This window comes from Dermacentor silvarum, chromosome 1, assembly GCF_013339745.2.
Source record: "Dermacentor silvarum isolate Dsil-2018 chromosome 1, BIME_Dsil_1.4, whole genome shotgun sequence".
NCBI lineage: Eukaryota > Metazoa > Arthropoda > Arachnida > Ixodida > Ixodidae > Dermacentor > Dermacentor silvarum.
The window spans coordinates 98,339,408-98,363,968 of record NC_051154.1 but is presented as its reverse complement, the minus strand read 5'-3'; the positions used below and the strand labels follow the sequence as shown (position 1 = coordinate 98,363,968).

At 47.8% G+C, this 24,561-nt stretch overlaps 1 protein-coding gene across 2 annotated transcripts in view; it reads right to left on the bottom strand.

Moving 5' to 3' along the window:
* The window catches only part of LOC119433330 (diacylglycerol O-acyltransferase 1-like), an 89,621-nt gene that overhangs the window by 43,054 nt on the left and 22,006 nt on the right, over window positions 1-24,561 (bottom strand). For both annotated transcript variants that reach the window (XM_049671528.1, XM_037700498.2), the window contains exons 2-5: window positions 16,543-16,583; window positions 14,725-14,810; window positions 13,643-13,695; window positions 727-829 (exon numbers count right to left, since the gene is read on the bottom strand). In XM_049671528.1, the coding sequence (XP_049527485.1) occupies window positions 727-829; window positions 13,643-13,695; window positions 14,725-14,810; window positions 16,543-16,583 (283 nt within the window). The remainder of the gene's footprint in view (window positions 1-726; window positions 830-13,642; window positions 13,696-14,724; window positions 14,811-16,542; window positions 16,584-24,561) is intronic.

The window sequence follows — 24,561 nt, the reverse complement described above, 5'->3', positions numbered from 1 at the left end:
CATTTAGTTTAGAACTTTCGCTGAAGTTTGGTCTTTCAGATATACCACTTATAATGCTGCATTAAAAAATAATGCATTATTAATATTAATTTTATATTCTTTGAAATAACCGACATAGCTTACAGTAGAGAGAACTGATTGAGAAGTCGGCACAATAGGTGAAGCTCTGGCCTGCTATTGAGCCTTCTACGTGAAGACACAATAAAGTAACGAGAAACACAAATCTTGCCAAAGAAGTTTCATTGAGATCCCAATCGATGAACCTTAGCTATTAAGCATAGTAAGAATTTCATCATGACTTCTTTTCAAAACGGAACTCCATCATCGCGGTTTCTTGTGGGACAAATATGTGACGTTGTCTTAGAGCTTCTTGCCCTTTCTAAGCGATATACTGACAACAGCAGCCAAGAGATAAATCTCGAGCGCCAGGAGTCCATGTCTTGAAGCATTGTCTTAGAATTAAGAACCTGTCCTATTAAGCGCCAAAATCGCACATCACACATAGTAACATAGAAGCGTCAAAAATTATGTGCACGACTCGGAGCATGCAGGCTTTGATGAGAAATCTTTGTCCACCCCACGGGAACCGTTTGAATCGAAGCTTATTCCTGGGGATGAACGAATGCCGAAGCTAAAGACTAAGCAAGACTCGTTGGTTGGTCGCCAATCCCCCCGTATACAACGAGTCTTTGCAACAGCTCGTCGCGGCAGGAGAAGTGCACTCACCCAGGTTGGTCGGCACTTGAAGCAGGAACAGCGGAGGAGCGGCGAGCAGCACCGCCAGGTTCACCGCTATCAGGGCAGCAAACGTCTTTGTCCCAACCTTTTTCTGACCAGTTCAAGGGAAAGGTGAGCATAATATGGATGTCAGTACAACGTACATGTACACCAAACGAACACCACACCACCTTGTCCACTTTCCAGACAGTCGAGCATGAACCTTACAATTTTCTTCACATTAATATTTAAATGACTTTTCTTGTTCAAGTCATGAATCATATGTTGCAAGTAATATTAATGAAGTTATCATTCTTAGCCTACTTCAGCATCCATCCATTCATCCCGAGCAGACAACATGGTCCACTGGGTATGTACCCGAACAGACCACTTAAATTCCACGATTACATAACATAAAATAACCATTGAAATTTCTGCCAATAATGAATTTCACATTACCAAATTACATATGCACCACCATTTAAATGCTTATCGCATTACCGTAGATAATGATCCCCAAAGGCTGCGTTCTGCATGTTGTTCTAGTCAACAGGAAAATGTTATCTGCAAATGGCAGATTACAGAGATATTTCACGTTCTTTTTTATACGTAGACCTCGGCGGCGCTGTTGGTGTTTATTGAGGAAAACTTTGGAAAAGTAAACCATCCATCGTGGCTCTCTCACGTTACGGTGAATACCTGAACTGTCTAGCAGCCAAAAGAAAAAAAAAACGGGCCAAAAAAGAGAGCTAATCAAGGGATAGTAAGAATAAAGTGTAATGAATGAACTACATAATAATGCATTCTTACAAAAAGAACAACAGATATGATTAAATTCATTACAAAAACGCGGTCAAGACACGCGCATCTGATAAATGACAAGAGCAGAGGGAGGCAATATTCACGAGAGGTAAAAAAATAACAGTAACTAACTTTTCACGCACCGCCATTCACAACATTCAGCAATTCGGCTCTGAGTTAATTCTTAGTAGCATTCAGTAATTCACTGTCAGTTAAGAGGCGATCAGCCGCGCACAAAGGCGGCACGCGTCGCCAGTTGTGTCTCCTCCGCGAAAGTCGCTCGCGTGGGCCTAAATTCACGAGTCCACGCGGTGCCCCGACGGAAGAGCGTGATCTCGGATTGGCAGCGAGCCCCTGAAGAAAGGCACTCTAGCTGTACGGCGTGGTGCTGCATGTAGCGCAGCAGCATATGCCACGTTCGCGCAGTCGGGGCAAGCAGTATAGTATTGGGGGCGAGGACTTACGGAGTCGCCATCTGTCGGTAGCGCCTCGCTTGCGTAGTATATGACGGATAACGCGGCGCGCTCCTCGAAGGTTTGGCTGTCGGCGCGCAATAAAAAAAATGTCACAGTTTCGCCCTAAGGGCGAAGCAATGAATGCGATAGCAACACAGCAATGTCATACGAAGTAAGGTGAGCGGCTTTGGTAGCAATATGAATTGTAGTAAACATGAGCTGATTAAGTAAGCAGGTGTGCTGCGGCGTAAGTAGACCGACATGAAGAGAGACTCGATGACCACGAGAAGGCGCGTGTGAAACGGTGGTGTTGATGAGAAGCGCTTCCCGTGGGCAGCACGTGCGAAGGGACACACCTGTAGCGCTGCACTGCCGATCCGGGCAGCATTACATGTGTAGCGTGCGTTGGAAAATGTGGCCCGACTATTACTAACTGAATGAACAAGCGTGGTGTGAGCGCGCACAAACAAACATGAATAGATCACACTGAATGACTGCAGACAACGACTGTCGAAACGCTGGCAGCAAGCGCATGCGCCGCAGCGGGCGAAGGTACGTGCGGTCTATCGCTTCACGGCGAATGCACAGCGCATAAAGGTCAGAGCCGTGTGGAGATAAGAGATGGTGCGGGCGAGCGACGAGCGCGGTTGTTGGCAGAGTAGAAATGCGCCCCCCCCCCCCTCCCCGCTCCCTCCGGCGCTGGCTTCCCGCTTCCTTGCTTGCGCGTGGGAGAGATAAGAGAAGGTGCGGGCGAGCGACGAGCGCGGTTGTTGGCAGAGTAGAAGTGCCCCCCCCCCCCCCCGCTCCCTCCGGCGCTGGCTTCCCGCTTCCTTGCTTGCGCGTGGGAGATTGAGTGCGTTCGCTCTCCGTGATTGCGCGCGTCCCCGCACGCTTCCGCTCGGGCATACGGCGCGCGGCGAGGATTTTGTCTTTACGGAACCTCACGGAGACGGCGACGGCAGAAATCCGGTTGAAGTGTCCATATAATTGCTATCGCAATAAAAACCACGCGGGAGCCCTCCTGGCTATTTCTGTAAGCACTCTCCAAACGAGGGTGGTTTCTTACTGTCAAGATAATAATGTCACAGTTTCGCCCTAAGGGCGAAGCAATGAATGCGATAGCAACACAGCAATGTCATACGAAGTAAGGTGAGCGGCTTTGGTAGCAATATGAATTGTAGTAAACATGAGCTGATTAAGTAAGCAGGTGTGCTGCGGCGTAAGTAGACCGACATGAAGAGAGACTCGATGACCACGAGGAGGCGCGTGTGAAACGGTGGTGTTGATGAGAAGCGCTTCCCGTGGGCAGCGCGTGCGAAGGGACACACCTGTAGCGCTGCACTGCCGACCCGGGCAGCATTGCATGTGTAGCGTGCGTTGGAAAATGTGGCCCGACTATTACTAACTGATTGAACAGGCGTGGTGTGAGCGCGCACAAACAAACACGAATAGATCACACTGAATGACTGCAGACAACGACTGTCAAAACGCTGGCAGCAAGCGCGTATATACGCCGCAGCAGCGGGCGAAGGTACGTGCGGTCTATCGCTTCAACGGAAACTGAGCGGCGAATGCACGGCGCATAAAGGTCAGAGCCGTGTGGAGATAAGAGACGGTGCGGACGAGCGACGAGCGCGGTTGTTGGCAGCGTAGAAATGCGCCCCCCCCCTCCCCCCCGCGCTCCCTCCGGCGCTGGCTTCCCGCTTCCTTGCTTGCGCGTGGGTGATAGAATGCGTTCGCTCTCCGTGATAGCGCGCGTCCCCGCACGCTTCCGCTCGGGCATACGGCGCGCGGCGAAGATTTTATCTATAGGGAACCTCACGGCGACGACGACGGCGACGACGACGGCGACGACGACGGCGATGGCAGAAATCCGGTAGAAGTGTCCATATAATTGCTATCGCAATAATAATCTTGGGAAAACAGAAAGCGCAGAATAGATTACAGGCGCTATCTCTTTACCGAATACGTACAGCGAACGCCCATTGCGCGCGGTCGCCGTGATGGAGTCCCCCGAAACCAGCTTCTCGCGTGAAAGGTATAGGCACTCGCTGAGAGGAGACTATGTGAAATATGTCCTTATAGTTGACTGTCTGTATAACCAAGTGGAGCATAACAGAATGAAGCGTCAATGCAGCGATCGCACAGGTTCGCAGCGACCGACTGCGCGTCTGCATGCATGTCCGCGCACAATGTTTCGTTGCGAGCGCGTTTTCGCACCGTGCCCTGAGCTTTAGGCCGCAGCATATGAACATTTGACAGTACACAAGCAACCATTGTTGCGTTGACGCTATCAGAGCTGTTCAAAAATAATTTTGTTATTACTAAGGACTTCGACGCTATACTGCGACTCGTGATGTTCCATCGCGACGATTCATTTTTTTTTTCATTTCTTCTAAATTGTTGGATGACTTCTCAAGTTGCGTTGCACTGTATGTTTATCGGTCTTCTCAGCGAGGAATTTCCCGCTGCTTCTTTTTGTTAATCCACTACATTCATTGTTTGGTGCTAATACAAACATGACTATATGCCATGCTTTCTTTGAATGTGCTTCTTACCGTTCCCTTTCCATTCTGATGAACTTGCCATCATCTAGCATCAACAAGTTCATAGACCAAATCTTCATGACATTAACCGGGCAGTGCGCGCGAGCGAGCTTCTCAGTGCGCGCTTTCTGCTGCTCACCGAACATCGCAGCCTCAACGCCGTAGCAGAAATCTTACTCGCGGAAATGCTTGCTACACACCTGAGTTGTAGCCGATGGCTGCTTGCCGGTTCTAAGTTTCGCAATCCAAGCTACACGCAGCTTCTTGGCCTGCGGGTACGTGTGAAAGCTGAAACCGGGCTCCGTTGCCTACCCATACGGCACTGCGGTACCGAGCAATAGCCTAACATGTCGGACGCCTTCAAAGGCAGCCACTATCTATTATAGTGCTTTCGAGTGTTGTAAAGCAGACACCCGAAGCGGGAAAACATCCCCACTTAATCAGAACCGTAGCGCAGGGGGGGACTAAACTTTCGTTTTCAGCTCGCTTCGGCGCTTCCGAAGCAGACGAAGCAGCCGCTGTGTCCACGTGATCCCTCATACCACGTCACGCCGACGGTAGCGCCAGCTTTTCCAGTGGTGGAGATCGCCCCCAATAGCGCGAGTCCGTGCCACGCTTTGCCAATCTGGCGTTGTGAACGCTCTAGTGTAGACATGCAGGAAATTAAAACGGAGAAACTGCGCATCACTAGTTGACGCGCATCGTGATTGCTTTGAGAATATTGGGAAGTTAAAGCAGTACTGACACATATTTTCCAAGTTGAAGAAACACTTTACCAACCGCTTTTTCATGCTCGTGCGTGGCCGCCGCAGCGATCGCAGAAGCGGAGCGAGCGTCATGACGTCATGACGCATCCGCCTCATGAGTACTGTACATAAACAAGTAAGATGGTGAACTATTTAGCCGACGCTAGCCAGAATTATTTTCTGGGATTTAAAGGTTTTGGGCCTTGAGTTAAAAAAAAAATGACACGTCGAAACTGACACGGGAGTATACTTTAATCAGCAGCTGTGTAGAGTGACTGTTACTCGGAGACCAAACAAGTTATTTAATCGACGTTATGACGTAGAGTGCCGCCCTGGGTTCAAAGTCCAGGCCTTGACACTGATCGTGGCGCAGTAAACTCACATCACAAGGCGCTATGCCGGAAAGCATGCGAGTTTCTCGAAACTGGGAATCTCCCTCGCTCTCATCCCATTAGCAAAGAAGCTATTATACATCTAAGTAAAACCAGATTGCATACTTTAATGATTCTCCGGTACGCGCTACGCGTTGCTGGATGGAGGTGCGCGCCAGCAATAGGGGCTGCCACGTGGCAGTATTCTTTAGTTCCATCGCGAACTGAACACAATGCAGGCGTAGAAAAGAGAGCATAGTCAGCTTCCAGAATTGCTTTAGTTTGACGTTTGCTTGCACAGCTCGACTTGCATGTGTAGAAAGTTGCAATAGCAGTCACGTTATTACCGCAAAAATTACCTTACTTTCTTTACATATCAGCAAGAAAAGTATTTAACTATACCCCTGATATAGCTTGAGAGGGAAAGAGGGAGAGGAACATTAATGTAAGAAAGGCGGAGACGTATTTAGTGATTCCAGGCTGCTACTCCACGCTTGGGAAGGAGTTTGGGACAAATTAAGACAGAGCAGGAAGATGAAGATGGTTGGGATGGGACGAATATTCGGATAAATGAACAGTATACTGTATCTGAGCGGCGTATACACACAAGAGTGGCAAGATGGGCTTGTTGGTTCATCATGAAGGCAGTATTTCAGCGCTTAGTAAGGACGAGGACTAAGAAGGAGACGTACGAACACACTGGCGCTACTCACAGCAATGAAGTTTATTGGATTGACAACGCCGAACAATATAGTGCTATGGAAGCCCGTCACCGATCACGTGAGCCACATCGCTCGCGGGGAGCAAGGTAACAAGACAGGGCGTAGAAACAGCAAATTTAATTGTTCATGCGCAAAAAAAGTAAGTTCCTTGTCACTCAACGCTAGGGAAGTCTTACTGATACAAGAGTCACCGTGATAGTCTATCTGCTGACTCTCGATTATTAGACGGGTTAGTTCACACTTGCTACTTCCAACTATCTGCGTTTTATCAAAGAGCAATGCATAGCTAGAAAACCATTTGAAGGCGTTTTGTTAACCTTGTAGTTATGCTCCTTGAGCCGTTCATTCACGCATCGTCCCGTTTGCCCAACGTAACATCGGCCGCACTTCAACGGGATGCGATAAACGACGCCCGATTTGCACTCAGTGAACCCATTTTTACACACATACTTCACAAAATATGTACGTTCTAGCTGCGAGTGTTTTCGTGATTTTGACAACCGCTATAGTAAATGCAGTTGAAACCTAATTTAACGAAACCAGAATTTCAAAATTTCTTTATTTATCTAACAAATTTTGATTTCCCTTGCGTACGCCATAAACTTTGATGTATTAGCGAACCCAATTTCACGAAAAAAAGTTTTACCACCGAAACCGATTTTAAGAAGGACTTCCAGAGGTCACTGCCAATAATGTGTGAGAAAAAAAAAAAGACTTGTTAACACACGGGGGAAAAAACAGATTAGCTTCGCGTACATGACAACCATATCCGCTGTTCGATCACCAACCTTTCGCACATGCGGTCCCACACACTGCAGGCTTTCCTAGTCACACACTCGGGTAGGCGTGTGCGCATAACGCCGCTATTGACAAAAGTTATAGACAATGGAAGATAATGGACCCCCTTTTTAATCAATAAATATTTCATCTACGTGAATGGCTTCACACCCTTGAATGGCTTCACAAACTGGTAGAGTAGAACTCCGAGCAGCGTACACTACGGTGCACGCGAAACCCTAAGTATTGCAATGTGCCAAGATGAAATAGACGAATAGATTAGTACGGCAAACCTCTGATGCTTAATAGCTGCTCTGAAAGCGGACACATGCCCGTCATGAACCACTCTGGCAGGCCCCGTATGACACATGATGCGCAAGAAATAATTGCGATACTATTACAGTTCTTAAAATTTTCAAGAAATGAAAGGCAGCTTACAGCACATGTGATTCGGACACCATGAGAACACCGGCAGCGGAAACAGCTAATGCTCCCTGCCAAGGCTAGAATATTACCTGCAGTTTAGTGGTAAAGTGAGTACAAGCGTGTCTATTAAATCACTGGAAAATTATACAAAACCTGGATAACCGGGACAATCTGTCATTTTCCGGAACACCCGACGTAAGTTCGGAACATTTCGGAACAACAGCGTTGCTGAAAATCAGGTGCAAGCAGTTTGGTAGATGCATGTATACAGGGGCGTAGCCAGAAATTTTTTTTTGGGGGGGGGGGTTCACCAGCCAGACCGGGGGGGGGGGGGGGCAAGCCCCCCCCCCCCCCCCCCCTCGCGTGTGCTTGTGAAGAAATTAACTAAAAAGTAAAGTAAGCTCAGTAAAATACAGTAAGTACGACAGGTACAGTGGGCGTTAGGAGCAACGGTCTCGCATCGCGCCACTGAATGGACCAGTCTTCGAAAACGCATCATTGAGACGACCCGCCCGATCGGAAAAGACATCATTAATTGTTAATCTTCGTTAAGCGTAGGTGCATGGCGTCGTCCTCGTCGGGGAGAAGTGCGTTTCACAAGTCAAGGCCCGCTATACACGTCAAAATGCATGCGTGACCAGGCTATACCTACTCCCATAACAATAGCTTGTTCGCTGTGTCTTTGCGCTAAAAAACTTAAGTACGCGCAAAAACGCGAAAGGCTTTTTTTTTTTTTTTCGAAGCTTTCGTCGCCCTGCTCCCTCATACGAGAGGGTTGCATTTCCTGCGGCAAGAGCATGGGCCGCTGTGTCTTCCGCTGTGTGCAAGCGTGTAGCCGTCATTTGCCTTTACGTTAACAGATTCAGAATGTGTACATAATATTTCACCGCACAGCATAGACATGGCATGTGCACGCATTTTAAGTAGTGAGTGCTAGAGACACTGCACTGCACGGGCCGATTATTTAAGCCGATTATTTTACGTTGGCCTGCCCGCCCAAGCCCGACCAAAAAATTTATGGGGAACCCGGGCCCGGCCCGGGCCCGGAAGTTTTTTCTACGTTACCCGCCCGGCCCGGCCCGCCACCCCTTTACCTTTGGCCCGAACCCGGCCCGAGACCGAAAAAGACATATTTTTCAGAGTCGAGACGCGCGAGGATAACTCGCTGCACGTTACATGCACACCACCAGAAAGCCCGAGCCCGGTCCGAGCCTGGCCCGAGCCCGTGAAAAAACTGCTCTACCCGGCCCGGGCTTTCGGGTAAGCCCGAGCCCGTGCAGTGCTCTAGTGCGTGCATCTCATTTCTGCTTCACTTACGCCGGTGCAAACAGGAAGCGGCCTCGTACCTGACAGAATCTCGACTGTTTAGTGTACTAGCGATGCAGGAATGAACTCCAGTCTTGTTCAGTGCATAGTGCACATAATCAATTTCTCAGGAGGCGTGAACTCCGACGAGAACTGTCAGCGCCTGCAACAAGAGTTTCCTTACGCTGTACTGCGCACAACAGTAATCCATGCTTGGCGGCTGTCTGTTTCGTGCATTCTGTTTCGAGTCGGTGGAATTTCACTGCTGTCATCAACCTCTTCGTGTGTACATTGCTGGTTTGGGATTCCACAACACAACAGCAACTACCAGCCTTGCGTAATTGCTGGTTTGGGATTCAACACAACAGCTAGTAACTACCAGCCTTCCGTAGGGGCGCAATCGCAAACAAGAGACGTTTCGCGCGCAGACTAAGGCTACGCTCACACTTGGGAAGCGGCAAGCGGGCGGAAAGGCCAAAGCGGCTGGAAAATCTTTTCCGCGCATGTCCAAGTTGTTCACATTTGTTTTGCTACCGCCGCTGCCGCTTTCGTCCACATCCATCTAGTCTGCGTACGTTTGTCGGCGTGGTGGCGCTCATTATCGCATTATTTCGAGTGGTATGCTCATTCATTGACCCACCCGTCATCAAAAGTGATCATTTTGCGCAACTTCGCGTGTCATCTGCGACCTTCGGTAAAGTCCTCGTTGGCGTTCCGTGATTCTCCTCACACGGGCGCGGTAGCGCTGAGTCAGAGGTTAGTGCCTAGGCGTGATTATATTTCTTTAAATACCTTTTATTTACAAGTTGTAATAACATTTCATCATTTCGTATTATTGTCGGCGCCTCCAGGACACCAAACCCTGGCTGGCCCTTGTCTTGGGGCTCGCCAAAGCCTGCGCGTCCTACGTGAGACCTACGCTCCCAATCTATCGTCGCGACGAGAAAAGCACCCGGCGACTTCTGCAACATACCGTGCACGTGCGAGGAGAATTATAGAGCGCCAACGAGGAATCTGCCTAACTATTGTCTGCCATGGAAGTGGAAGAAGAAATGGCTTTTATACTTCTACCTACTTGTTTTCTAGAAATGGACAATGAATAAACGGAAGTCGCGAACACCTCGGAAACGGTGGTGGTGGGTTCGCCTGGCCTTGCAAAAGCGCGAGAAGTTGGGTCACGCCAAGGCTTCGTTCCCGCACCTCCGGTCGCGCGATATTGAATACTATCGCGAGTATTGGTGACAGTACGTTTTAGTACCACTCTTGTCGTAGAGCAAGGGCTGGTTCTTGATCGCGTCGATGAGCATTGCAGCCTGCACTTTTGGTGCCATGTTCAATTAAATTACGACCGGTTGTTTACATGCTAGTGTAGCTTCCGGTCGAGCAGAACGACTTCCCGCCGCGTTTCCGCTTCGCCATAGCGAAAAAATCGGTCCGAGACCGATTTGGCTCGCCGCTTGTTTTTCTGCCTGTTTTGCCGCCTAGGCGGGTGGATTTCTGCAAGATTTTGCCGCTTCCGACAGCTCCGAGACCTAGTGTGAACGTAGCCTAAGATCCTGCGCGAGCGCGGCCTCACCGGCACCTGAAGGGAAGCGGCGGAAATGTATACCGGAAATTTCGACCACCTGGGGTCTTTAACGTGCACCTAAATCTAAGTAAACGGGCCTCGAGCATTTTCGCCTTCGTCTAAAATGCGGCTGCCGCATTTTTTGCTTCAGAATGCGGCCGCCACATTCTCGTCCAAAACCCCAGAGAGTGTCAAAGCCTTGACAAACACCGTGACAGTTTTTTTCCATATGCAGAAATGATGCGCTGTAAATTACCAACCCAAACAGAAGCGCCGAGGAATGAAATTGTGATAGTAGCACCGGTTCCTTGAATTATGTCAGTGCGAAGCGACGAGAACAAAGGGTGGCTAAGTGGGGCGGGGGGGGGGGGGGGGTTTGCGGAAAAAATTTCGGGGGGGGGGGTTGAACCCCCCCAACCCCCCCCCCCCCCCCTGGCTACGCCCCTGCATGTATACGCAGCTGACACTAACATCAAGGCATTTGTCGGAATTGGGACCATGTCCCGGAAATACCACCTCTAATCATCTCTAACAACCCATAGTATATTTGTCCAAGGGCGGCTATGGACCCTAGCTCTGCTCTCCTGTCGCACTTCATCCGTTCTAAGCTTCTTTAAGAAGCACGTCAGTTCTGGTCGGCTCATGCGAAGCTAAGCGGCCACATACCGAAGCCAAAAGATCATTTAGCCAAGCATCATCGCTGACCAAGGAGTGTATATAGGCGAAAACATCTTTTTATTTTATTTTATATCACTAGCGTTACCTCCTTTACTTGCGACAAGACAGGTAAAGATCTAATTACATTTAAAATTACAATCACAGCCATCGACAGTAAACATGACAAACAAGACAGCCATCGACAGTAAACAATCAAATATACTGAGCGAGAACACGATTTTATTGCGATAGCAATTATATGGACACTTCAACGGGATTTCCGCCGTCGGCGTCGCCGTCGCCGTGAGGTTCCGTATACATTCCAAGGGCGATAAAATCGTCGCCGCGCGCCGTATGCGCGAGTAAAAGCGCGCGGGGGACGCGCGCTATCACGGAGAGCCAACGCACGGCGGAAAGCAAACGCGATTGTCGCCCAAAAGGCCGTGGGGGTATGGGGGGGAGGGAGGCGGGGCGACGCTGTGCTACGGCACCAAATGCTTATCTTGCAACCCAGCGCAAGGAGAACTGGCAACGCAATCTCCCACGCGAAAGCAAAAAAAAAAAAGTGGGGAGGCAGCGCGGGAGGGACGGCGGGAGCAGCTTCTACTCTGCCAACAAATACGCTTGCACTGGCTGTGGTGGCCGTCGCCCGCACCGTCTCTTTATCTCCACCACGGCCGGGCTCGACTGGCGCGCGCACTCGCTTCTGAAGAAGCGAGCGAGCGCGCGCGCCAGTCGAGCCCGGCCGTGTCAACACACGGCTCTGACCTTTATGCGCTGTCTAATCGCCGCTCAGTTTCCGTTGAAGCGATAGACCGCACAATTCTTCGCCCGCTGCAGCGGCCGCGCCAGCGTTTTGACAGTCGTTGTCTGCGGTCATTCAGTGTGATCTATTCATGTTTGCATGTGCGCGATGACACCACGCTTGTCAATTCAGTTAGAAAGCGAATGTGTCCAAGTTTATGCGGCCGATAAAACTACTCTACTATCCCTACTCCGAATAGCTCTCTACCAATTTGCTATCGCAATTGACGCTTCGCCTTTCGGGCGAAACTGCGACATTTTTTATTAATAACTCTGTTTTCTGCTACTTACATCGAATGCTCAAGACACGCTTCAAGCGGTCTCACACACCAGGTACGGGCTTCAAATGGAACAGAAGTTATCAGAAAGAATCTAAACAACGCTAACACACACGCGACACAAGTAGCGAATGCTGAAATAGGAGAAGAAAAAGAAAACGAATGCTTGAAGCATGCTTATGTCAAGTATGTGTGTAAAGCCGCTATAAGTCTTCAGCGAGCGCGTTCGTACATTGCCAAGATGGCGTTACAAAAAGAGAAAACTTTTCGGGACCTACGATGTCTCAGTTATCATGTCACAAAAGTATTTTCGGGGCACATTGCACGGCATTGCAGAGATCTGAGATGCACCCCGAGGTTCAGTGAGACGAATGTGCTGCGCTCATGTCGCGACAAGCTGATGTGAGAAATTATGTAGGCGCGAGAGCTGGCTAATATTGGTGCGAAGTAAGTCAGTGTGGCTTCTGTGCCATTGGTCAAAAGAAGGAACTACACTTTATTTCGTAGGATGGTGTCATGGTTTTAAGCTGGATGGCTCAAGGGCTCAAGATATCCTTAATGTTTGTTTTTTTTTTTCATTTTTGGTTGTCTTTTTAGGTGCAAGTATTTCGCAGAAGTAAAATAATTAAAAAATGTATTAAAAAATTGTGGACACTTTTCGCTAGCTACAGTCTGCTCTACTTGTTGGTCCCGTCTTTCGAGCGGAAAATAGTCCTATTCCATCTACAAATACCTGCTCTACATTAGCTACTTTATGTGAACCAAACAAAGTCGTTGGGTTTATTTAAATGCTAGCGGGCCGGACCGAGGAAAAAAAAAACTTTGAGGCGGGTTGAGTGAACCCGACTGCAAGAAGCAGGTTGACTTCCTCGACCCATTTGGTTAAATGCAATAAATCCTATCTGGCCGGTCTCGGTCAGCCCGACGTCTGACGTGAGCCGCTCGCTTCAAGTTCGTGTAAACGAAGCTACTATCGTTTAGCAACGGGAATACACACAGTCGTAAATTGTTGCTAAATTTAAACTCATCGTCTCTGTAAAGCCGCAGTTGAAGTAAGGCTGCTGTATTTAGGCATAATTTGTAATCGTTTCCGTTAACACACCCCGTCTTAAAGTACTTGCGTGCACACAATTTTGCACTCCCAAGATGGTGGTGGTGCCTCAGAGAAAAATTATATGCCCGCATGCTGCGGGAACACGACAACCTGTTTTACTGATTCGTCGGCAGTAGCCGTCTGTTAGCTATAGGTATCGCACTCAAAACTATTTGTGTTACATGACTCTTTCAGTGCTAGGCGCACGCTTGCAAAAGACGTTTCACTTGGCAGACACGCGCGCCGATAGGGAAAGGGCATCGAAATGTTCAAGCGTTCGTCGGACCGAGTCCTTGGCCGCCTGCGCCGCTCACGCAAGTGAAAACAGATACAAACGCATGGAAGAAGGCCGCGCATAAAGCCTGTCGCGTGCTTACCGTGGCCAGTAGCTTTTCCGCTTGGAGTGAGACGCACACGGCCACTGGGAAACCTGCGAGGTCAGCCGAGAGGGAACGCACGTGCGAACATTTTATCCTTCGAAATGTCATCGCAATGACATTCAATGCGAAGTGAAACGACACTAAATTTGCGAGCAGACGTCGAGACATTGCAGAGCCGTCATGGCAAAGTGAACTACATACTCTAGTTTGAACTGCAAGCCATTACTGCTGTCACATTTCAGTGCTCACTCTATACCAGTGAATGCTGAACCAGTGAGCATGACTCGACGCTTACAGCATGTTAGATTAAGGACAAATCCACCGTAATCATTTTATTACGTTTTCAGGAAGCCGAAAGGTGCGCTGCCACCCCGTAAATGACGTATTGCCGTGCCGAAGGCAAAATACGTGTGATCTAATAGATTCTTGTGACTAGTACTATCGCTAAATTGGCTAGTTTATTTGTCCGTGGTTCTTGCTTAAGCACTTTGCTCCTTTTAAGCGTTCTTTGTGCCACTGCATGTTCGGCGCACCCACAAAGCTTTTCGTCATAGGAATCGTTTGTTGTTGATGGACCCGTTTCCAGTATACTATAACGTATTCGCTATCAAGATATAGGCCGGCGCGTCTTCTTACGAACCGTTAGGCAGCGTACGAACTTTTTTTGTGTATACAGAGCTAGGGCGCGTACTTATAAATCAGCTCTTGCGTTAGAATTATACCCGCCGTGGTTGCTCAGTGGCTATGGTGTTTGGCTGCTGAGCACGAGTCGCGGGATCGAATCCCGGCCACGGCGGCCGCATTTCGATGGGGGCGAAATGCGAAAACACCCGTGTACTTAGATTTAGGTGCACGTTAAAGAACCCCAGGTGGTCCAAATTTCCGGAGTCCTTCCACCACGGGGTGCCTCATAATCAGAAAGTGGTTTTGGCACGTAAAACCCCATAATTAATTTTTTAAGAAGTGCGTTGGAAATATTCGTAAGAAGAGACGTCGGCCAATCATTAGCGAACAGATTTTGTCTTTAGAGGAAAAAGAGAACCGCGCTGGGTCTTTAGCATGCAAGGCTATATACTTACAGATTGCAGCCAACAGAGGCGGGATGCTTCCGGTGTCAGCCAAGACGTAAAGCAGCCATTTTGTGAGTTCACAGTAACTGAACGTCCTGGAATAAAATAGCAGTGTGAAATAAGAAGTGACACCTTCCCTCGTTTTTCTTTCTTTCTTTCTTTTTTGAGGCAGCAATGACCGAGACGACAGCTCATCCGTGATAAAGAGCATGAAGAAAAGAGCACCGCTCTCCTTTAGTACGAAACATTTCTTGTACAGGGGCCTATGTGTACAGTGCTCAGCGGTTTAAACATTATACCCGCATAGCGTGGCTGCCGGCGCCTTTGGGGCCATTGGTGGGTGCAGGGGACACCGAGAATATGCGCACTGTGGCATATATACTATGAAAGCGAGAGCCTCTGTGACGCGCTCTAACCGCATTCGGCCCCTCAGCGATAACCCAGCGCGCACCGGAGGTGCAAAAAGCTCCGGCCGCCATGCGGTCCGATTATCGCGTTTGAATCATGGAGCACTACATGGTTCCTCGAACATAAAATAGCATCTGTCAGTGTGCATCTACCAGGAAAACCAGGCTGCACTCGCAACAGGGTATACAACTGCGAGAAAAACGGTGGCAGTTAGATAAGATTTTTTTAGTTGTAACCGGTAGAGGCGAAGCTTGTGTTTCATATATCTGCCGTATTTGCTAATAATTTTATGTGAAAAACTGCCATGTCCCATACTCGGCCACTCTCCACGTAAAACCGCTCCAAAGGGTCATCTTGAGATATTGCAAAACAATCGATTAGTAATCGCCGAGTGCGCAGTGAAACTCATTGCCAGATCACTAAACAATCTTACAATCCAACAAGACAACCAGTTGGTGGAATGACGGTTTGATTTGTTTCTTGCGGCACAGTTTCTTTGTCCCGAATTTTTCATTCATTGTCCTGTACTATCCTTTGTGCGGTACTGCTCGTTTCTTGCCATTATATTCATTTTTAATAATTCCCAATAAGTCATTTTTAATAAGTCATAATAGTCTGAGTACTTTGCTTTATGTGAAATTTCATTTACCGGTATTATTTTCTTCTTTGCTTGAGTTCGCTTGCCTAAGTTAACTGCTTAGATAATTTGCTCGTGTTTGCCTTGTAGTTTGCTCATTTACTGTTCTCTACCTTTTCCCAGCTGGTCTCTGCCGACGTGAAGCTACCCTGATTTATCGAATATGGCTCGGAGTGGCCTTTACGAAGTCTTTTCCATTCCGAATCGGATGGACCGACGGCGCCTCGTGTGATGGCTGTGGTAGCGAGGAGACTCTTCAACCCCTCCTCTGTGACTGTCCTCGCTACAATTTACAGAGACGATCGCTCGCAATCGCGATAGCACGCTTGGACCAAAGACCGTTAACAGAAGAAACCATTTTAGAATGCCGACATCACGACCACGAGAGCTTTGTTGCAGTTTTTAAGGGCAACAGATTTGGACAAGCGGCTCTAGCCTGAATTGATGTTTACAGTGCTACAAGTGCTCCTGTGTTGTGGAGTGATTGTATGCGGTGACAGTGACCGACTGTGATTCTGCGTCTGTGCTCCCTTTCTTTCTCTATCTCCACTTTCCTTTCACTATACGTCCCCCTCCCCTCTGTCCTCAGCGTAGGGTAGCAAACCGGACCTTCCCCTCCGGTTAACCTCCCTGCCTTTCACCCTTCTTCTTTCTCTCTCTCTATCTTCCCACTTACGCTAAAGCCCTAATAGGGCAGCAGTTTGTATAAGTTGACTAATTAATTATTAATTTAAGTTGCACTGAATGACCCTCGCTCACTTATAACAGTAAAGGTCACTCACCTCGATAAGTTGTAAACAGCCAACTTCAAGTTGAACAGTATCTGAAACGACAAAATAACAACGCTTGATTGCACGCAAGGGAAACAGTGATAGTGGCAGCCGCTGAGGGACAAGCGGAACTGTATAGTTGAAACAAAGTCGGCAGTCCGTTACGGTAAGCGCTTATGATGCCGAGTCGATATATTGCGACGACTCTTTTGTGTCTACGGGAGCTGCAAGCGAGTAGGTTCATCCAGCATAGGAATCATGGGTAGTACATGGATTTGCATAAACTTCATCCTACTGCCTTCATGCGGCTTAGTGACTTTGCAAGCTCGTAGTTTTTAACAAAGTACTGTGTAATAAATAATTAAATAAACATGAATTAAATTGTCCAACGGCATGATTAGAACACACGACCTTTAATCACGGAAGCCCGATATTGAAACCATTGCGCCACGGACGCATACATCGACAAGCGGCATAGAACGCATTTATAAAATTCTCACGGGCTGGTCAGCGAGATGCTTGGCTCGTTTCGATTTGGCCACCTCGACCGGCTGAACCGTTGCAATTAGTAGCGGATGTGATGTTCACAGAGCCTTCTGTACTTAAAGAAAAGTATAGATTGCTTTGAAATTTATTTAGGACAATGGAGGCAAATAAAGCATAATAAGCAAAGCCGCAAGAACGTCTGAATCCACGAGCACGAAAATCATACAAATCCATGTACTACCAATCATTGGGCCATGGTGGCTGAACGATCGCATCGTCAGAGTTCCCTCTAGTAATTATTGCAGGAAGTTCTATGAGAAGGAGGGCTGGGGTGGTATTCTGTAAGAGTCCACCTAGTGGACTGTCCCTTTCGGCGACCGTTGATTCGCTGCTGCTTGACGTGCAGGAAGGAGACTGGCTGGCACCTTCTTGCACGTCAAGCAGCATCGAATCAACGGTCGCCGAAACGGCGAAATGGACAGTCCACTAAGTAGACTCTTACAGAATAGCGCCCCTGGTTTGCAGAAGGGCTGAAATCGAAGCGTCGTTTCGTCCTGGTCCTTTATTCTGTTAAAGCAAACTTACAGCGTTAAAATAAAACGTCAGCGCTGTGTTCTCCATTTCCGGCAAAGCGGCTACCATACCAACGCCGACTTCCGCAAAGACGGACACTGCGAAAACGAAGGGGCAAAACTCGCACCTCCTGAAGAGTGGCCTACACTTCCGCGAGCACAACCTGCCTCGGAGTCGCATCAAATCGCGCCGCCCTCGATGACCTCACAAACCGCTGATGCGACGACGACTGAGGATCGCCAAGTCACAGCGATGTTGAAGACACTTATGGACGCCATGCGCATTCTACTGAGCAGCATGAAAACCCCGTCGGAGCAGAGCGCACTGCAGGTGCTGGGCACCTTGAGTCCGGTGCTTGCGGCTCTAGGGTAAAACCATGGTCCGAAAGATGCCGTCGTTTCAAGAGGAGATCAAGAATGCATCTGTCTTTTCAGTGGAACGCAAGAAGGCTTAAGTCACGCATATCCGACTTCAGGCAGTTTGTCTTTACGCACCAATTCCCCATTATCATGATATGCGAGCCAAACTTGTCAGCTCCCATCAGACTTACCGGGTATACGAGTGCTTTATGTCCTCTAACCAGAGAGAGTGCAGCAAGGTTGTTGTGTTTATACGCCATGACTTGACTTATGTGCATCACCCAGTGCCTCCTGACGAAGTAAATCGATACGTTTGCTTGACAGTGAAGACGAGAAAGCTCACGTTCACAATTCCTGGAGCCTACTTATCTCCAACAAGTCGTCTAGATTGTGAGCGCTTACAGGGAATTTTGACATCGACTCCATAGTTGTGGGTGATCGCTGGCGACTTTAATGCCCACCATTACCTATGAGGAAGCTCCAAAGTGAACTCTAGAGGCAGAACATTGGTGTCCTTTGCCTCTGAACGCGAACTTTGCCTGTCAAATGATGGAAGCCCCACTTATCTGCGTGGATCTGTGTATAGTAGCTGCTTGGACTTTACCTTCGTTTCACGTTCGTTTTCGAGAAGAGTGCACTTGTTTTCGAATTTAGAAAGGCGAGGTAGCGACCACATCCCAACTTATTTGAAGATTGAAGGTCTGACTAGCTCGAAGTCTCCCAGAGCCGTCCACTGCACCGATTGGCCTAAATACAAAACAATAATGGAAGACTATTGTCGTGACGGTTCCTTCTACAACCTAGAGGGCGCGATAAAGGATGTCAAACAAACAACCACGCATTCGCTTTCGGAGAGTTCTGCCTGCACCAATTTCGACATCGAACTCGAGAAACTTCGAGCAATTCGCCATCGTGCGGAACGAAGATATAGATGCACTCATGATTTGAGATTGACTAGACGAACACAAAAGAAAATACAGCGTCACTTGAAGAAGCTGGCTTCGTGACAATGGCTATCCTTTTCCGAGTCCCTGGATCCGCGAAAACCTTTGTCGCTAATATGGAGGACTGTTCGTGGTCTTCGCACAACCTTTGGTCAGCGCCACCCGTTTAATTCTCTGGCACTACATCTACAATGTAGAGAGATTGACGTCGCTCAATCTTTCTGCAGAAAGATTGCTGGCGAGGCAAATTCCGATGGAACGGGAACGGGGACGCTCGACCACACACTGTTCTCACGCGATCCCCGCATAGAGTGCCCGTTTTCTATGGAAGAACTAGAAGCTACACTGGCTTTGTGCAGGCGTTCTTCAGCGCCAGGACCTGACGGCATTACGTACCGTGCCCTGTGTAATCTAGGAGACCAAGCTCGGAAAGCACTCCTCCTCCTATACAACGACTCCTGGCAGACGGGTTCGGTTCCGCAGGAATGGAAGTCAAGTCGCCTCATTCCACTTCTCAAAGCTGGCAAGTCGTCTTTGGACATTTCCTCATACCGTCCGATCGCACTTGCCAGCTGTGTCCGAAAAACAATGGAAAGAATGATTTTAACACGTCTGGAATGGTACTTAGAGTACTATGAAATCTACCCAGACGCTAGGGCCGGATTCAGGCGTGGCCGTTCGTCAACATACAACGTTGTTGACTTGTAGAAACGATGGAACCCAGCCTTCAGGACGCAAACACCAGGAGAGAAGTAGACGGACACACGCTGGGACTAGCAACAAGTTTAATGAAAAACAACCACACAGAAGTTCGCAGGGAAGCCAGAGCGCGCATGCGTCGTACATACCACGTGACAACTCAAAGAAAAAAAAAACACTAAATGACACCTAGTAGCCACATTTTTCTAAATAAGCTATCTCTTTCTTTGACAGCGATAACGAGGGCACACAACACATTGATTGTGTGTTTTCGGATATGGTACGCTTCAATCAGTTCTCGTTCGTAACGTGTAGTTCCCCTGCCTATAATTTGTGTGTCTTCCAAAACAGGCGAGCAGCCGCACACTCGGCAATGAGAAGGCAGGTTTGCTCCTCCTCCTGACGTGACAGACGTTTCGTGTTCTTTTAAGCGGGTATTAATACAACGCCCCGTCTGGCCTATATACACGCGACCACACTTCAACGGTATGCGATAAACGACACTTTTGATGCAAGTTGTGAAGTTATGGCTGGTACTGCAGACACTCCTGGGTTTACGATTTTCAATCCTAGCACATAGACTTGACATCTTGCATGGCGCCGAAAACACAACACGAACGCTGTGCCTTGTGGCAACTTTTTTCACATTGTGGGAAACCTTGTGGATATGCGGCATGACTTCTAAGCGAATGGAAGTCATGCATGAATGGAGCACACAAAACTGCCTCACAGGCAGTTTTGTGTGCTCTGCCTTGTGCTTTTTTTTTCGACTTTTTCAGTTTTGTCTCAGCTACTGCCTTGAGAACAGTGTCAGGAAAGCCGGCCAATCTGCTGATTAAAAATTTGCTCCATTGAATGATGGCAGCGTCTATTGAGGGCATTGTTGATGCAGAGGGTAGCTATGCCACGCTTCACTAGTTTAGAGTGCGACGACTCGAATGGTAGAAGCTGTTTCTGGGTACGAGGCGCATACATCCAGAAGACGTGACCATTGTCAGAGAAGGTTGGTTTTAAGTCTAAAAACCTAATAGCATTGTCTGATGCCAGTTCCATCGTAAAATTCAGAGCCTTCGTGCATGCTCTGAATGAGCTAAAAATATCACTTGAAACCGACTCTAGTTCCAAAGGATCCTTCAGGTTTAACAAGATCAAGAAATCATCAACATACCTGAAGACCTTGACTACCTTATCATCAATTAAAGAGGTGCTCAAAGCATTGTCAATTTTGAAAGAAAAATGTGATATAAGACGGGTGCCACACTGGACCCTATGTATATATACCATTCTTTTGCACAAACCATTCATCCTGAAATTCAACAATAGTCGACGATAGGTACATGGCTAGAAGTTCCAGGAAGGAATCAATAGGAACACCGCAGGCGTTCTGGAACACACGTAACGAACGAGAACTGATTGAAGCGTACCATATCCGAAAACATCACAATCAATGTGTTGTGTGCCCTCGTTATCGCTGTCAAAGAAAGAGATAGCTTATTTAGAAAAATGTGGCTACTAGGTGTCATTTAGTGTTTTTTTTCTTTGACTTGTCACGTGGTATGTACGACGCATGCGCGCTCTGGCTTCCCTGCGAACTTCTGTGTAGTTGTTTTTCATTAAACTTGTTGCTAGTCCCAGCGTGTGTCCGTCTACTTCTCTCCTGGTGTTTGCGTCCTGAAGGCTGGGTTCCATCGTTTCTACAAGTATGTATCAAGAGGCCCAGCAACAGACTCTTCTACGAGTTGTTGACTTGGTAACATTTGTTGAACACCAGAAGGCCTGTAAACGACTATCTGCTGCTCTGTTTCTAGACGTTAAAGGGGCTTACGATAATGTCACCCATGAAGCCTTCCTTAGCGCGTTAGAAGTAGTAGGACTTGGTGGTAAGATATATATGTGGGTGTGCAGCTACTTGCAGAGAAGATCATTCTACGTGCACACAGAAAATGGCCCGACATTCGAGCATTACAGTAGCCGAGGAGTGCCTCAAGGCGGAGTGCTTAGCCCGACGCTTTTCAATCTAACCCTAATTGGATTAGTTGACAACCTGCCAAGCAACGTACGACTTTCAAAATTATTCTTAGACTATTAACCCAGATGTAATTATACAGGTGTTTTACAATCCTGAATCTGGTGCTTTCCTGACAACTATAAATGATTTTCCGCTTCGCCTACATGCGTACCCTATAACTCCCCTCACTGACGCCCATCGCCTCATAAAGAAGCGTACTTCGTTCACGTTATAAATGCTCCGCAATGATTGCCTGCATCTTAACATATCACTCTTGCGTATATTGTTTTCACTAAAGAGGAAAATCGATGAAGCAGGCGGGCGAGGGTACTTCTGTCTCCGTGGGTGAAAGTAATATTGCTATATTGCCAACACAATAAATATGTCATCGGATAAGTTGAACTTTCCGCATCATTGGCATTACGCCACATAACCACTTAACCAATCACCACTTGCTGGTCCAGCCTTCACTGCAAGGATAATGTCAGGAACTTCTGTACTCGCAATTACGTCGCTTCTTTGTTGTATGCACGTAGCTACCAACCCTCTGTGGCCGGCGCTGTATGAGACTGTATGATGCAACGCACATGTGATGATCTGACAATACTGTACATGTCCTTAACTCGTGTGGAGGGCGTTAAGGCCGTGCGTTAACGAGATTGTAGGCGACGGCAGATCCTACCCCGTCACCACGTCCTTGAGAGAAACGGACGGCATGTGGCTCGGCGGCGTCCGGTAACGGCTGGCCATTTTCTCCAGCTCCGAGATGTGCATCGCCCAATGCGACTTTGCGTGTCCTTTCCTCAGCGCTATTTCCAAGTTCCTTGTATTATCTATCTGAGCGGCATAGACGGTCTCGCGCTGAAGAAATTCCACGTACCTGCGGAAAGGCTGCTATCATTCGGACAGGCATCAGACGAGGAAAGTATTTTTTTTTTTTTTTTTGCCTTCGGAAAGAAAGCGAAACCGCGAGCCACGCATGCATTTCCTGATGGCGGTATGCCTACTGTCGGTACCCTCCTCGTCCTGGGACTCGGCCATTGTAATGCGTGTACAGCCGCTCTTTTTGACAAGCGAGAATGTTGCAAGGGAGGTAATTAAAAGCTGCCAGGCGATACCAGCGTGAATATGGTATCGACAGGTGACTCCTGGAATTCGAATTGCTTTGAAATTTGTGTTAGCTTGACATTTTAAAAAATGAAAAACTATCGGTGCGTGCGGCCCGCCTCGGTTTGAAAGAGTCGAGCCTCAAGACTTTTGTAAATAAAACGTTTTCACACACACACACACACAAATTGCTGACTAAATGGCTTCGCTGTTAGCAATGACTATTTGCCTATCTTCCCGCTCCTCACCAACGAAACCGTACCGGATGCAAACGTTTTACTGGATGCAAAGTTTACTTTTTTTCACGGTAGCCCCCGCCAAATAGACTATATTCACACAAAAAAAGAACAATATTCAGTAAACACGAGTCAAACAAAAAGTTGCTTGAAATAACTCTAGCTCTCTATCTCCATATGGTTTTCAATTTCAAGGAAACGTGCGGACGTGCATGATCATGTGCTTCGCAGCATCCGCCATTCCTCGAGCGCTTTTCTCTACATGGACGTAAAAAACTTAAAAAAAAACATAGGTTGCCCAGTGTTTCTATTCAAATATTGTCATCTAATTGGGCAGTCTGATTCCGAAAACTCTGACTAAATGTACCTATATGCATAGGCACAGATTTTAATCTTCTACTTGAGAATACGCATCCTCAACTACACCTGATGGGTGACGGCGATTGCTACGAATTTATTCCTCTTCCGTCTTGCTTCTAAGTAGTTGATTGAACTTTTTTAAATATATTTTTTCACTCATTCGGGTTCTGTCTTGTAGGACTAAATTACACGGACAATGATCTCTTCAACTTATTGTTTTAAGTGTTACTTCATAACGTATGCAGTCCGTTCAAAATTCATTTTCAACTCAGGAATCCAGTTGCTTTGTCTGCTTTCATTCTTTCGATTACTAGATACACTAGTAAAAAAGGGGTGAAAGAATCCTTTCGTTGCGCCACAGCATGCGACGAGTCAACGACCTGTTGCCTGACGACATTGACAAAGCCATCAAAACGAAAGGAATGCATAATTAATTGTTCCGGTAAATTTGATGCAGCAACCCAAGCAATGAAGAAATATCTCCACAATCAGCGTCAATAAAAGCTGAGTCTACCAATGCTTTCGAGAAATTTCGGAAGCTTCACATAGAGGCTAGGTTCCGCCGATTAGGAGATATCTCTGTCATTGCGCCTACGCAGCCGCGGCTGCTGTCGGGGTTCGATTCGTCAATGTACAGTTACCGACGCAGTGCCTGCATGTTCTACGCTCGCGGAACGTTGAAAGGTTGCTAGCTGGGCATGCTACCGACTGTACATGTTGCGGAGAGCCTGCAGAGAGCTAATACATGCCTACTATGCCCCCTATTGAGTCCTTGTCGTTCGACACTTGTATAATTGCATACCGTAGTACTGGTTTCGGCGAATTGGAAACTTTTCATTAAGCAGTTTTAGATTACACAGATCGAGCCGAATGAAGCACTGCCGAGAACATGACAGGGAGTACTATATTCCAGGCGAATGAGGCATCATATTAAAGGGGGGGGGGGGGGGGGGGGGGTCGAGAGGGCTTCCGTACGCTGAAATATTTTCGGTGCGCTCTAAGGAATAATTGAGTACACGGAATCATTGTAGCAGCGAGAGGCGCTTATCGAGTGTATACCTGAGGGACGGCACTGCTCTCGGTTCTTCGAAGGAGACCACACGACACACAGCACTCGTGTTGTGTGGTCACCTTTCCGTCAATTTCGCACTTAAACTCAACATCTTCGAAGAAGTAGGGTGACAAAAATTTGAAAAGGATCTGCACGTGCAATCAATTATTAGTGTTCTCAATCCGGTGGGCCTAGCTTTCCTAGAAAA